Here is a 16,074-nt window from a genome sequence, read left to right as displayed (position 1 = left end):
GCAGCCCAACTGGTCAGCCTGTGTAGAGTGTAGCAGGACTCTTCATGCATTCAGAAATGCGCCATCATGATTTTCTCTAGCATGACTTCCACTTCATCCCCCCTTTATTGCCATCTTACCCAGTAAGTGAGCTGGAATGGGGCCTTTCAGGTTGACGTACGTAGGGCCGTACCGCTCATACAGTTTCCTCCTGACAAAAGCATGCAGGTTTAGGTAAAGGGGCTCCAGCTGATGATAGAGTTGTTCCAGGTCATCCTCGAAAGTTGGTGAATCATACCAGGAACGCCAATAGTCACCGGTATCCTTGAAGCCTGGATGCCAACAAGAGCACAGAACCCAAAGGAAGTCACACATGCATAATCTCAACACAAGGTTGGAGAATCATTCCTCCCACCACATCATATGCCCATGTTGTTCAATGTCTGTCTGTTCTAAAGGCACAGAGCACACAACCACAAACTGAAAGCCAACTCACATGATCATTTTTGGCATGGTTGTTGTTAAGTTGTGGGTGAACATATCAGATGACACAGCGATTCTTCAAACAGCTCTTGTTTATTCACAGAACAGAACTGAACTGAAGGGTTCAGCCAGCCTGCTTATATAGAGCTCCACTACAACGCAACAGTAACCACTTTCTGTAACTATCCAATCACTGAACGTCACTTTCAATCCCTTATTTGCATAACTATCTACAGTATCCCCCTGCTGGCCCAGGGTGAGAACTTCAGTTGTGTGGAAGGGTAAGCCAAAATTCATTGTTGAAATGATGACCCTCTCATAAACACGTTGACACATGCTCACCATTCCCTCAAATATTTTCAAAATGGGATGGAAATCAGTTGAGAATGGATGTGCTGAGGTAACACACCATAACTCATCAGATCACAGTGGCTTCACTCTGGCATTGCAGACCCATTGTCCAAATGGTTCCTCTCTTAGGAAACAGGGGGAATACATTTCTAAAAGGAGGGCAGCAGGGAGAGCTATAATATTCAAGCCTTCTCTGAAGCTTTCAATCACCTTTTTTGCCTAAGCTAAAACGCCCCAGCTGCATGCAGCTTTCTTCGCAAGGCAGTCTTTCTGCTAAATTGTGGGTGAACATATCAGACAACACAGCAATTCTTCAAACAGCTCTTCTTTATTCAGAGGCCAGGTCACAAATGAACTGAAGGGCTCAGTCAGCCTGCTTATATAGACGTTACTGTAGCAACTTTCTAAAACTATCCAATCACTGAACGTCACTTTCGAACCTTCATTTGCATAACTATCTACGGTATCCCCCTGCTGGTCCAGGGTGAGAACTTCAGTACATAACACTTTCGATCCCATGAGTGACCTATTTCCATCCCCCAATCCATATTTAAAGCATCTCACCATCCATTTTGTAGGCCTCGTTGCTCAGTTCAACAAATTCCTGATACTTGGGCCGCTGAGGATTGCCGGCTGCGTTGTGCCACCCTTCCCAGGCATAGAGCAGTTTCCTGTAATTGCGAGAGGTGGCCATGATGTCCGTTATCTCTGAGAAGTGAGTGCGGGAGAAGAGACCAGAAACAAAAAAACAAAAACAAACAAACACAGAAAATGGTCATAGGTTGAAAAGAACCCATTTTGTGGGCGATGTGCCTCATCATAAGGGCAGTGCTATTTATCCAGTGTTATTGTTCAGGGACAAAGGAGTCCCCTCCCCTCAAGTTTGGGGCTATTTTTGATTCGGTGGTAGATTGAGAAGCATCTCAACAGCACTAGTTTCTGTCTTTGAAATTGGGAAACACTAATTCTGGGTTTGATGGCAGCTGAGCGCTTGTAACATCTCTCAAAAGTGCCCTAGTTTTTGAAATGCAGTGGTACCTCGGGTTGCATACACTTCAGGTTACATACGCTTCAGGTTACAGACTCCGCTAACCCAGAAATATTACCTCGGGTTAAGAACTTTGCTTCAGGATGAGAACAGAAATCGTGCTCCAACGGTGTGGCGGCAGCAGAAGGCCCCATTAGCTAAAGTGGTGCTTCAGGTTAAGAACAGACCTCCAGAACGAATTAAGTACTTAACCCAATGTACCACTGTATGTAAATCTTTGGACACAGCTGCTACACATAATTTCTATTCTAGCCCTTATCAATGTACAATGATACATTTGGTGGCCAAATAAATGGCTGAAACACATTAAAGGAAGACATCATTTTTAGGAGCTCCAAATCAATCAGACTCTTCAACGCTTGCAGTGTCAAGAGTTGTGGGGGCAAGATGGTCTCACACTTGAAAAATAAGCATACTGATGAACAGGAGTTGAGAACTTGTGGGTCTCTGGGTGTTTTTGGACCACAGCTCACACTATCCCTCACCGTTAGCTGTGTTAGCTTCCTAGAGTGGCTAGGAGTTGGAATAATACAACAACAACAACCAACAACAACAACTGGATGGCCCCATGTTCCACAAGTGCTGTAGAATATGAACCAAGACAATCTGTGGCATGATAAGAACCACGTAAATATTTGTGAACATCAAAGCAAGCATGTGACATTTTACGCCACTACAATGTCACAGTTATCTGTGACCAAGGGACTTGTGGTATTTCTGACACAGCCCTCAGATCTCAAGAAATCACCTGCCCCTTGAGGTGCTCCCGTGTTGAAAGCAATCACGTAGATTTGGGTGTGGGAGGGTTACGCTAATGAGAACAAGAAGATACACACCTGGTTCTAGAGCCCAACAGCTGGAATTCTGATTTGGCAGGCATACTTTGGAAGTGGAGTAGATGTTGTCCATCTCACTCAGAATAGTGTTATACTTAGAAAGGAAAGATAAATAGTCCAGGTTAGTGTGATAGTCCCATATCTGCTAGTTCTACAAGGTCACTCCTTTTCGGCCCAGCTACAGTGTCACCTGTTCCACACCTCAGGTCTGCTTCGTACCCTATGATCTATCACAGTTTCAACAGAGAATGGCTGCCAGGTGGCAACAGCAAGGACACCCAAGGAGGCTGCCTCAAACACAGGCTTCCTGAGTAGGGTTCAAAATTATTTATTTTATGATGAACTTGAAACTTAGGTGTCTGTAGCCAGCCAAGTCAGGAAGGGGACCAAAAACACCTCCGTTTTCCCTGTAATCTTGCATTATTGAAAGTACAAAACTATTGGGCGAGTCCCTTTTGTTTCAGCATAAAAGTCTGCTGTTCTTTGATGTGACGATGCTGCCTGCACCATCAAGACCCTGATCAGGCCACGCTACACACCATGGAGCGGAAGTGAGGACTTTGGTGTTCTCACCACCATAACCTGGTCAAGGCATGCACGGTCAAAGGAACAAGAGGAGGCAGGCCTGAAATTCAAAGTGGGCTGGGAGAAAATGGGAAATGCAAAGTGGGTGGCAGGGGGCAGGCAGTAGAGGTGTACAGAATCAACCCTTCACAGCTTAAAAAGTGATGGGAGGGGAGGGTGCTGAGCAAGGACAGATAATGGCGGAATTTGGAAAGGAAGAGGCCAGCATTGCATTGGCCTTTAGGGCAGAGGTGGATTTTGGGCAGTGCAACCAGTTCCACCACACTGGGCGCTGCAACTATGACATAGTGAATTGAGCAGAATGGAAGACAAGAGGCATAGGGGGTGCTCAATTTTGGAGTCTCTGAAATCTGACAGGCCAAAGTCTGCCTCTGTTTAGGGTAAGGTATATAAGAGAAGAGGTATATATGTAAGAGGTATATAAGAAAAGGTATATAAGGGACGCGGGTGGCACTGTGGTATAAACCACAGAGCCTAGGGCTTGCCAATCGGAAGGTCGGCGGTTCCAATCTCTGCAACAGGGTGAGCTCCCATTGTTCGGTCCCAGCTCCTGCCAACCTAGCAGTTCGAAAGCACGTCAAAGTGCAAGTAGATAAATAGGTACCGCTCTGGTGGGCAGGTAAATGGCATTTCCGTGTGCTGCTCTGGTTTGCCAGAAGTGGCTTAGTCATGCTGGCCACATGACCCGGAAGCTGTCTGCAGACAAACGCCGACTCCCTCGGCCTATAGAGCGAGATGAGCACGCAACCCCAAAGTCAGCCACAACTGGACCTAATGGTCAGGGGTACCTTTGCCTTTATATAAGAGAAGAAAGGAGCTATGGAAAAAAAATATGGCATAGTGGTGGGGGAAGGGAGTGCATTCAGGGCACATGAGAACGTGAAAGAGAGCAAAAGGCATTAGCAAGTGCTTTGATGTTAGATAACCATCTCCAGTAGGTATAATACTCCAGGGCAGGGGGTGGGGAGAAAGGTAATAAGTTTCAGGGACTAAGACTGGGCACCAAGGAAAATAATAATAATAATAATAATAATAATAATAATAATAATAATAATGTTATTTATACCCCGCCCATCTGGCTGGGCTTCCCCAGCCACTCTGGGCGGCTTCCAATATCAAATACTAAAATACAATAACCTATTAAATATTAAAAGCTTCCCTAAACAGGGCTGCCTTCAGATGCCTTCTAAAAGTCTGGTACAGTGGTGCCTCGCAAGACGAAAAGAATCCGTTCCGCGAGTCTCTTCGTCTAGCGGTTTTTCGTCTTGCGAAGCAACCCTATTAGCGGATTAGCGCTATTAGCGGTTAAGCGGCTATTAGCGGCTATTAAAGGCTTAAGGGATTAGCTGCTAAAAGGCTATTAGCAGCTTAGTGCCTTAGAAAAGGGGGTGGGGAGCGGAAAAAAATCGCAAGAATCGCAAGACATTTTCGTCTTGCGAAGCAAGCCCATAGAGAAATTCGTCCTGCGAAGCGCATTGAAAAACGGAAAACCCTTTCGTCTAGCGGGTTTTCCGTCTTGCGAGGCATTCGTCTTGCGGGGCACCACTGTAGTTGTTTTTCTCTTTGGTGGGAGGGCGTTCCACAGGGCGGGTGCCACTACCAAGAAGGCCCTCTGTCTGGTTCCCTGTAACATGGCTTCTCACAGCGAGGGAACCGCCAGAAGGCCCTCGGCGCTGGGCCTCAGTTTCCGGGCAGAACAATAGGTGTGGAGACGCTCCTTCGGGTATACTGGGCCGAGGCCGTTTAGGGCTTTAAAGGTCAGCACCAACACTTTGAACTGTGCTCAGAAAAGAGATCAATTAGAGCAGTAGGGTTCATAAGGTGCATTGCAGCCAATCATCTGGGACATGTGGGCCTTCTTGTTGGCTGTGTCTTTCATTAATAGGTAGTGAAGGGCCAACTCGCCAGGATCTGGGGCTGTGAGCTCCCATTCTACCACACCCTTTGTGCCTTTTCAGTGCAGAATCCCAGGTGGTCAGAATGGGTATTTGGTACCACTGGCTGATGGTGTGCTAACAAAGCTGAGCTAGCCCCTGGAGAAGCTCGGCAGCAAAGCTTTGCATGCAGAAGGTCGCAGGTTCAATCCCTGAGAACCCCAGCTAGGGCTGGGAAGAAACCCTCTTTGAACCACTGGAAGGTTGCTGCCATTCAACGCCAACAATGTGTAGCTCAGTGGTCCGACTCACTAAAGGCAGCTTTCAATGCTCCTCTATCACCGAGTTAAAGTTAGTAAAAAACTATTTATATAAAAGACACCGAACAAAAGCCACTTGGGTAGAATTCCTAGCTTGCAGATGTACTCTGCTATGCAGCTGTTTGTTTTATTTTTAATCTTTCCTTATATCAACTCAAAAATAAACAAAGTTCAGATTGGTTTTCCATTCACAAAACAAGCTTTGGATCGGTTGGGATATGTTTACCCTGAAAGTACAAGGAACAACTTTATGACAGTTTCTTTGGGGGGGGGGGAGGCAAAATGAAATATTTGTCATCATTGCAACTACAGTCTCAGCTACAGTTCCCATGTTTTTTTATAGTTTTGTTTGTTTTGTTTGTTTTTTAAAAAATCAATTCCACAAACTGGCTTCTTGCCCTGGGAACCAGACTGGCAGGAGTAAATCAAGCTCACGTATTCTTTCTTATCAAGCAGGAGAATGAGGAGTAGGGGAATTTTTTTGGGGGGGGTTAATTTGTTCTTTCTTGGTTACAACTAAGCATCTTAGCTGTACCCATAGAGGAACAGCAGGGAGATAATATTCAAATCCAGCCCTTTTAGAATAAATTGCAGAGCTTTATCTTGTTTGAAAATAAAGACAACATCAATAATAACAGCCCCCATGAAATATGCTAGTTGTATCTGGTATAGCAGACAATTCTTTTCCTCCCCCCCCCCCTTTTAATGAACATTTTTCTAGGTAAAGATATAAAAAAGAGGAATAATAATATGCTTTCCTTTAACTTATGATAGAATGTGCTATCTTCACACACTGTTTGCTTCCTTATTTAAGCTTGCATTGCTTTGTACTTATTATGCATGCAGACGTGGGGGGGGGAGCAAGGCCAATATCTGATGCCCCCCAGCCCTTGCTCTGCCTTCCCAAAGCTGGAGAAGAGGGAACCTGGGCTTTGGGAAGGAGGCACGAAGCTCTGCAGGGCCCTAGAGCCCTCCCACCTCCTTCCCAAAGCTTGGAAAGCACTAACTAGGCTTTGGGAAGGAGACGGGAGGACTGTAGGACCTGTCAAAGCCTCACAGCTTGGGAAGGCAGCGCAAGGACTTGAGGGGGCCATCAAATGTTGCCCGGGGCCACCAAGAAAAGGCCTTGCAGGCGGAATGTAGCCCTCAGGCTGTTGGATCACCTTGATAATACAACATGTTTCTTAGGAATGTAGACTGATGGATTTATGGGAAAGTAGGCATCTATGAGAAAGAAACATGTTTCTTAGGAATGCAGACTGATGGATTTATGGGAAAGTAGGGACGCGGGTGGCGCTGTGGTCTAAACCACTGAGCCTAGGGCTTGCCGATCAGAAGGTCGGCAGTTCAAATCCCCGCAATGGGGTGAGCTCCCGTTGCTCGGTCCCAGCTCCTGCCAACCTAGCAGTTTGAAAGCACAAGTAGATAAATAAGTACCACTGTGGCAGAAAGGTAAACGGCATTTCTGTGCGCTGCTCTGGTTTCAACAGAAGCAGCTTAGTCATGCTGGCCACATGACCCAGAAAAACTGTCTGTGGACAAATGTCGGCTCCCTTGGCCAGTAAAGTGAGATGAGCGCCACAACCCCAGAGTCATTCGCGACTGGACTTAACTGTCAGGGGTCCTTTACCTTTTTAGGCATCTTTAACATGTTGGCATGCAAAGGATAATGCCCCCTTTTTCCTTCTCTCTTTTCTTTCCTGTGTTATAAATTACATTTTTCAAACTTTTAAACTTTTATTTAGCAGTTGGGAATTTTGCAAGGAACCAAACAGTTAATAATAACATGCTTTTTAAAAAAGTTTTCTTTTTTTGTTTAATAAAAATGATTTTTCAAAAAAGGAAAAGAAATCCAGTCTGTTTTATGTTCCCATATTCTGCTGGCGCCTGCCAACCTAGCAGTTCAAAAGCACCCTCGGGTGCAAGTAGATAAATAGGGACCGCTTACTATCGGGAAGGTAAACGGCGTTTCCGTGTGCGGCTCTGGCTCGCCAGAGCAGCGATGTCACGCTGGCCACGTGACCCGGAAGTGTCTCCGGACAGCGCTGGCTCCCGGCCTCTAGAGTGAAATGAGCGCACAACCCTAGAGTCTGTCAAGACTGGCCCATACGGGCAGGGGTACCTTTACCTTTATTCTGCTGGTACATACCGATAAATTCAGCATCCCATTTGGATTGGGACCCTGAGGCTGAGGAAATGATGCATAAACGCCGCAGCTAGCTATTTTCCCACTGAAAATCACTCCACAAAGCTGCTGTTTGCCCATTGGGGGGGAACTGTTAACCACTGCTATGCTGCCACAATTGCTAAAAATTAGAAACTAGTGACCACCTAGTTTGACCTTGGATTAAAACAACAGGGATTCCCGTACAGGGATGATGGTCAGATCATTCTATCCACAGAACTAAAAAAAAAAGGACTGAGGGATTCTCTTTCCAGTTTGAAGCAACATCACTGTGAAATTGCTTTACATGCTCCACTAGACTAGTTGGAAAGAATTAGCTGCAGAACACTAAGAAGAGGCAAAGAGGATGGATTACTAGCAGAAGGGGATAAGAACTCTTTTGAGCTGACTCTCTCTCGCTCTCTGGCTTGGCAGAATTTGCTGCTAAATGCTTCACTTATCTCCATGGCATATTTGGGAAACTTAGCAGGAATTTAGCCTCCATGGCCAGTCTCTCTGACACAAGTCACTGGTCCTTGTGGGGCAGCCCTGCCAGTGGCGTAGCGTGGGGGGTGCAGGGGGGGCCAGCCGCACCGGGCACAACATCTGGGGGGGGGGGCGCACTCGCACTCGCAGCTCTCTGCCCCTACCTGGCTCACTCACTCACTCTCTCTCACTCCAGTGCTGGCTGTGCGAATCCGATCCGAGCCGCCAGGTCGCCGCCCACTGTGGAGGGGAGGGTGCCAGGCATGCGGTGCGGTGCGGAGAGAGAGCGAGGGACTATCTGGGGGAGGGACAGTGCAGCGGGGGGGGCGCAAATTACTTGCCTTGCCCCAGGTTAGGGGGCGCAAATTACTTGCCTTGCCCCGGGTGCTGACAACCCACGCTACGCCACTGAGCCCTGCAGTAGCTTACATACATTCTTTGGTCTCTCCCTCCAACCTTACCATGACTTTTGGATGCTGCATATGATCTAAGATGAAGAATAACACAAATGGCTCCTTTGGCGGAGACTTCAACACCAGGCTGCAAATGCTATATCCCCTGACTTGGGAGTTAAGCCCTGTTGAGCCTAATGGGACTTCTGAGTAGACCTATATAAAATTGCACAGTTAATGTAGTTTGTGGAGTCCCAAAAGGCTGGAGCTGGAACATACTTTACCTTACCCCAGCAGATAATCAGCTTCCTCAGAGATGTCACTAGGAATTTATTTATGCATTTGTAGTTTATTTATTTTAACAATTTATGTACTGCTTAAGGGATGTGGGTGGCGGTGTGGGTTAAACCACAGAGCCTGGGACTTGCCGATCAGAAGGTCGGCGGTTCGAATCCCCGCGACGGGGCGAGCTCCTGTTGCTTGGTCTCTGCTCCTGCCAACCTAGCAGTTCGAAAGCACGTCAGAGTGCAAGTAGATAAATAGGTACTGCTCTGGCGGGAAGGTAAACGGCATTTCCGTGCAATGGAAGCGGCTTCGTCATGCTGGCCACATGACCTGGAAGCTGTACGCCGGCTCCCTCGGCCAATAAAGCGAGATGAGCGCCGCAACCCCAGAGTTGGCCACGACTGGACCTCATGATCAGGGGCCCCTTTACCTTTACCTTACATATACTGCTTAGTATGTAAGCCTGAATCATCCATGCCCACCGCGCAGGTGTAGACTCCCTTTGTCTGGAGTTGTGTCCTTACCCGTTGCCGCTTATCCATGGGTAGGTTGGAGGGTCCCAGGGTCTGGATGGATCTGACGATTTCCTTCAGCTGAGGATCAGTGAAGTTCTGCCAGATGTTGCCGAAGCTCTCCTTTGCTTTCTTCCCCCAAACCTCTGTGAATTCTTGCTCCTTCAAAGAGGCTGCTACCTGCAAAGGGGTGGTGGAGGAATACATAGATACAGGTAAGCACACAGTTTCTGGGTACCTTCAACGGTCCATCTTGGTCGGTCCCAGACAGACTGGCAGCCACCAAAACCTTGGCACTAGTGCTGTGCTGAAATCTGCCCTGCAGTTTCTGAAAGGTCTTACAAAGCAGCCATTTCCTTTTTAGGGGGTTGTTTTGGTCTCATCCTCAATACGTTTTAGAATTTCTTCAGACTTCTGATAGAAGAGGGGTTTTGAGTGTATCTTATTATTGCAAGAAGGTCAAGCATGGCAGGTGCATTTTTCCTTTGCTGCTTCCCTGGCTGCCCAGTCGTTCTCATCTGAAAACGCCACACAGGAAGGAGCGACCTCATGAAGTATGTGCACCCGGGAGGGCTGCAGGGTGCAGACCAATGGCGAGCTGATTTGTAGGATGGGCGAAAGGGTGCTTCAGAGCACCCCTCTGCCACCCCAAAAGTAAAGTAAGTGCAACAAAAACCCTGCACCTGGCTCATGAGAATTTCACTAAAATTTTCTCCACCTTCTGATAATTTTTAATTGCAATTTATTGTCTCATTAAATGTGTGTGTGTGTGTGTGTGTGTGTGTGTGTATCCAGCACACCACTGCCTGCCATTGCTGCATTTTTCAGCCCTTAAAAATCAGGAAAGGAGATTGTGGTAGCTCCATTGTGCTCTCTCCTCAAGATAGCAAAAGCAGAGTGACGGAATCATAGAACTGTATGAGTTGGAAGGGACCCTGAGGATCATCTAGTCCAACCCCCTGCAATGCAGGAATATGCAGGTGTCCCATGCAGGGATTCGAACCTGCAACCTTGGTGTTGTCAGCACCACACTGTAACCAACTGAGCTAAATGATTAGTTTTGGCTGGCTTTGAAGCACCTATGGGCGCTGGCAGTGGAGCTGGGGAATTTCATTCTCTCCATGATTATTGCAGTTTCAGGTTTAAGCCAACAGCACACTTTTTGGACATGGATCTTCCACAATATTTATTTATTATCAACATTACGTTTTCAAATTTTGCAAGGCGGCCTTTCCATCCAACAATAAGCAATAATTTACAATGTAATAAGTAAAAGCTTTCTCACATTTAACAGCGACTGCACCCTTCTGTCAGTATCTTTACTGAAATTTTGAAATATAACAGGAAAACGGTTGTTATTTTTATTTTTTATAATAAGGGGTGAATCCGTTATCCCCAAAATCCTTCCTTTGTTTCTCCTGTAATACTTTTAAATAGCCAGAAAGACAGTGGCGTAGCGTGGGTTGTCAGCACCCGGGGCAAGGCAAGTAATTTGCGCCCCCCCCCACTGCACTGTCCCTCCCCCAGATAGTCCCTCGCTCTCTCTCCGCACCGCACCGCACGCCTGGCACCCTCCCCTCCACAGTGGGCGGCGACCCGGCGGCTCGGATCGGATTCGCACAACCAGCACTGCAGTGAGAGAGAGTGAGTGAGCCAGGTAGGGGCAGAGAGCTGCGAGTGCGAGCGCCCCCCCCCCAGATGTTGCGCCCGGTGCGGCCGGCCCCCCCTGCACCCCCCACACTACGCCACTGCAGAAAGAGAGCAGTAGCAGCATAATCTGCCAGATACAGTTCTCATCACAGAACAAGGAGTTAAGGAGTAGGAAGATCAGAAGTACCCCCACTTCCCCAGGGACTGCCCAGAATAACCCAAAACCTACAGATGGAGGAAACCCTTATCATAATGAAACTGGAAAGAAGCAGATCAGATCAAAACAGGTGGCGTGGGTGAATTGTACAGATGCAAACACATTAAAAAAAATATTGTACACTCGGTTCTAAATGCACATTTCACTGAAGATATGTATGAGCCAAGGTAGAAATGTGGACAGCTTCCCACTCCCCACCCCCTGAAATGAATAAATGAGGGCTCTGTTTCTAGTACAGTGGTACCTCGGATTACTTACGCTTCAGGTTACAGACTCCGCTAACCCAGAAATAGTACCTCGGGTTAAGAACTTTGCTTCAGGATGAGAACAGAAATTGTGCTCCGGCGGCGCGGCAGCAGCAGGAGGCCCCATTAGCTAAAGTGGTGCTTCAGGTTAAGAACAGTTTCAGGTTAAGAGCGGACCTCCAGAACAAATTAAGTATGTAACCCAAGGTACCACTGTAAATATTCCGTCACTGGCTGCAGATGGTGTTGCTGCCAAACCGTTGCAATCAGGGATCAAAGTGATAATCCAAAAGGCTTACTACCATTGTAGCTTCCTAGTTGATTCCACACTAGTGATTTAGTCTGCAACCACTTGCTTGTTATGTGGAATCCAGGCAATGTTACGGCCAACCTGCTGCATTTAAATTGCTGTGGCTGCTGTTGTCCTCCCATCATTTTCAGGCCTATGGTGATGATTCCTACCTGCTCCCCCACCCCCCGCCAATGCAATTGCGGCGCCAGCTTGTATTGGAGTTGTTATATTTTCTTTAGGGCTTCTGTGTCTCAATCAGAAACTTTCACTTTGTAGCATCTGTCTCTAATTGCTTCCTGTTCAGCACGGCGTTGCATTAGTGCCGTTACCACTAACTGGTTAGTTCCTGTTCCCTGAAGGAGAGTGGCTTCATTTACTGAGTTTTTCCTTTTCCTTTATTAAAGTGTGAAATGACAGTATTTCGCCATGAAATTAAAAAAGGAAAAAAACAATGAGAGGGAAAGACTGTTTGAAACTCTCCATCCCCACCCCAAGGAATGAGATCTTACTAATTAAGGGGCAGCTCATCACTAATGCTATGCCACTTTAACAGGAAGCAATTGGAGGCAAAAGCTGCAAGGAAGAAGTGTTTAATCAAAGTTGCAGGGTGCTGCTGAATGCTATTTGCTTTTGACTAGGGGTGGTGTAGAAATTTGATTCAATCTGCATTTAAAGATGAATTGCATTTTCCAAAACAGGAAGAGAAAACAAACCACAGCCATCCTTTGAAATCTGCGGTCAAGTAACGTGTACGGAAAGGCATATATTAGTGAAAATACAACAACCCGTTATATTAAGGAAAAAATAGTCTGCACAAATATGTATATTAGGCAAAATTACATACAAAATATGTATATTCTGAGAGATTTGCACTAAAATGTGGGTGAATTTTCATGAGGTTTTGTTTGTTTGAATGGAAAACTAATGTGGAAGTGTGAACTTAAGGCTGGATCAATGAAAAATAGAGAGAACCCAGAACTGACAATTTCACCCATCCCTACTTCTGAGTAAACAGGATAAAAGGATCGCCCTTTTAAATTCCACTTCTAGCTGACGACAGAAAAGGAATCCAATCGGCTCTAACCTCTGTGTCTGGATACATCAAGGATATGAAAGAATCGGTCCTCAAAATGTAACAAGAAGTCCACAAGTGTAAAAGTTCCCAACCTCATACAAAAACTGCATGCTAGAGTAAACTGAAGTCCAGGAAAAATATGCTACCGAATCAGAAGGTGGTGGATGGGTGCGAAGTTTGTTACCAGGAAATGTGCTTCCTTGCAGATTAGGAGGCAATTTCCAAAAATAACATGCCACTTCGTAGGGAAAACAAACTCCCAATGTAGCAGGTAATTGAGAGTTACGAAACAACAAACAGAAAGCCTGAACAGAAATATGGGCAAACTGTGCCAAAAATAAATAGAAAGGAAATCCTGTGTACCAAGCCTATTTGCATGCAGAAATCCATCAGTTACAGTACATCATTTCTTGCTTAAGATAAGAGTGTCCCCTCCTCCACCAGAGCTTTGAAAGGCTAGGGTGACAGAACTGAAGGATTCCAAGAAAATAGGGATTTGTGGCAGAGCTGCAGTCTGCAACCACACTAATTACTGAGCCTTTGACCACATTTCCATCTATTTATTTGTTCCATCGCATTTCTAACATGCCCTTTTGCCATGTGTTACACAAAATAAAAATAACACAATATAAAAATCTACTTTGGTCAGCTCATGAGAAGAGAAGACTCCCTGGAAAAGACCCTGAATGTTGGGAAAGATGGAGGGCAATAAGAGAAGGGGACGACGGAGGACAAGATGGTTGGACAGTGTTCTCAAAGCTACGAACATGAGTTTGACCAAACTGTGGGAGGCAGTGGAAGACAGGAGGGCCTGATGTGCTCTGGTCCATGGGGTGATGAAGAGTCGGACATGACTAAACGACTAAACAGCAACAACAAAATCAGCTGGGGGTGGAATTAACAGCCATATTTCAGCAGCTTGCTTCATAAACCTAAACAATCCTGTTGTCAACTTGCCGTCTTGCCCAGCCAGACCTCCACCCCTGAAAATTTTTTATTCCCAGCCAAAGCCAGCCAACAGTCCATAGAGCACACATTACAGTGGTACCTCAGGTTACAAAAGCTTCAGGTTACATACGCTTCAGGTTACAGACTCCGCTAACCCAGAAATTCAGGTTAAGAACTTTGCTTCAGGATGAGAACAGAAATCGTGCTCCGGCGGCGCGGCAGCAGCAGCAGGAGGCCCCATTAGCTAAAGTGATGTTTCAGGTTAAGTACGGACCTCCGGAACGAATTAAGTACTTAACCCGAGGTACCACTGTATCTGGGCCATGTAGCTGTGCCTTAAAAATATATTTATTTTTTGGGTGCTAGGACACAAATGGTCCAAAGTAATCTGGATTAGGACCCTAGTTTTGAAGGTAGAGGGCTTTAGCCCTTTGCTCCTGGTTGCGGCCTTTATCAAGATTGTGCCTGCAACTGTATACCCCCTCGATAGTCCCAAGTCCTCTCATGTCGTCTGCGTATCGCAAAAACAGCACAATAAAATGTCAGTAATATCTACAACATATGGTTCATCATCAGTGGCCAGCACAGAAGTTTCTGGTTCATGAATTGGTTTAAACAAAAAACATGCCTCATCAGGAGCACTTATGGTTGTGCTTAGCTTAAGTATGAGTAATAGTCATTTTTCCTATTAGGTTACCAATGAAGCAATATAGAGTGTTGTTCTACTAACGAACACAGGAAGTGGATTCAAGGTGAAGATAAATTAATCTTCACTTTGAACCCACTTCCTGTGTTCATTAGTAGAACAACACTATATATATGTTTGAATATAAATGTAGATCAACCATGCTGAGCAAAACACTGATGCGTGGATTGTTCATTTCCTGAAGTACTGGCATATGTTGTGAAATTAACCCACACACAGATCTTTCTTGATCTATCTATGTGTCATCCATAGCTTATTTGTTATTCTCTTAAGGACGGCAGTTTCCCAGACTGGCCTATCTTTGTGCCGGAAAGGTCTTCCCTGTGTCTGGTTGTGTTGCATCTCACCTCTTATAATAAATGGTTTATTAATTCTTTAATTGATTGATGGCATTTTACCATTGTACTGTGGAGAGTGTATTAACTTATGGTCTGTGTGTGTAGTTTGGGAGCTGCACAGTCAGGGGAAAAACAATGCTGTCCAGGGTTGTAAAGTCTGCGGAGAGAATAATTGGGTGCACTCTTCCCACCTTGGATCAAATCTATGCTTCCAGGTGCCATAAGAAAGCTGCACATATAGCGCAGGATAGTGTGCACCCCAGAAATGATCTCTTTCAACTTCTGCCTTCTGGAAGAAGGTACAGGGTTATAAAGACTAGGACTAGCCGCCTGAGAAACAGTTTCTACCCAAATGCGATTTTGGTTTTAAACGCAGTATAAGGAGTCTCTATGGGAGTATATCGTATTTAAAAATGGGGTATCAGAGTTTTTAGGGGGCTAACCAGGTTGGGATAGCTGGGGTAGCAGGCTTGTTGGTTTTTGAATGTCTTATGTAGATTTTTCAAGTTTCGTTGTTCTGTATGGGACAATGACAATAAAGATTATCGTATCGTATTAATCCAGACTGTTGTCTTGAAATATATTTAATAAAGCCAATCTCCGCTGCCTTTATTATCTGTAGAGTTACTTTGCCTGCAACCAGCTGATGGGCTAGAAATATAGACTTCACAATGGCGATGCCTAATCTTATACCTCATTAGCCTTTGTTTACAGCTTCTCCACCAATCTCTGACAGGGCCACCTTGTCTTATTTTAATCCCCAATGGGAGCACTGGTACAGCATGATGCCATCAGCTCACTCTGTAGTTAGTATAAAACTGGCTACACAGTCTAAATCCCCAATCAATGTAAACTGTCTTCGGTGCCTGAGAGCAAAATAAATAAAACATGATCACAGTCACAAACTGTAGCCACTTAAAGTGAAGAGAGAAATCTGGATTCATAAATAGGTGATCTCAGTGGCGTAGCGTGGGTTGTCAGCACCCGGGGCAAGGCAAGTAATTTGCGCCCCCCCCCCCCCGCTGCACTGTCCCTCCCCCAGATAGTCCCTCGCTCTCTCTCTGCACCGCACCGCACGCCTGGCACCCTCCCCTCCACAGTGGGGGGCGACCCGGCGGCTTGGATCGGATTCTCACAGCCAGCACTGCAGTGAGAGAGAGTGAGTGAGCCAGGTAGGGGCAGAGAGCTGCGAGTGCGAGCGCGCGCCCCCCCAGATGTTGCGCCCTGTGCGGCCGGCCCCCCCTGCACCCCCCACGCTATGCCACTGGGTGATCTAGAGTTGACTGGC

The 16,074-nt window shown here is 46.2% G+C and overlaps 1 protein-coding gene across 1 annotated transcript in view; it reads right to left on the bottom strand.

Moving 5' to 3' along the window:
- The window catches only part of ACE (angiotensin I converting enzyme), a 68,527-nt gene that overhangs the window by 40,572 nt on the left and 11,881 nt on the right, over positions 1-16,074 (bottom strand). The window contains exons 2-5 of the mRNA XM_083407471.1: positions 9,328-9,495; positions 2,698-2,791; positions 1,378-1,521; positions 120-311 (exon numbers count right to left, since the gene is read on the bottom strand). Coding sequence (XP_083263597.1) covers positions 120-311; positions 1,378-1,521; positions 2,698-2,791; positions 9,328-9,495 — 598 coding nt within the window. The remainder of the gene's footprint in view (positions 1-119; positions 312-1,377; positions 1,522-2,697; positions 2,792-9,327; positions 9,496-16,074) is intronic.

Source organism: Podarcis tiliguerta, assembly GCF_965153285.1.
Source record: "Podarcis tiliguerta genome assembly, chromosome: 13".
In the NCBI taxonomy this organism is placed as follows: Eukaryota; Metazoa; Chordata; class Lepidosauria; order Squamata; family Lacertidae; genus Podarcis; species Podarcis tiliguerta.
This window is presented reverse-complemented; position numbering and strand designations above follow the sequence as displayed.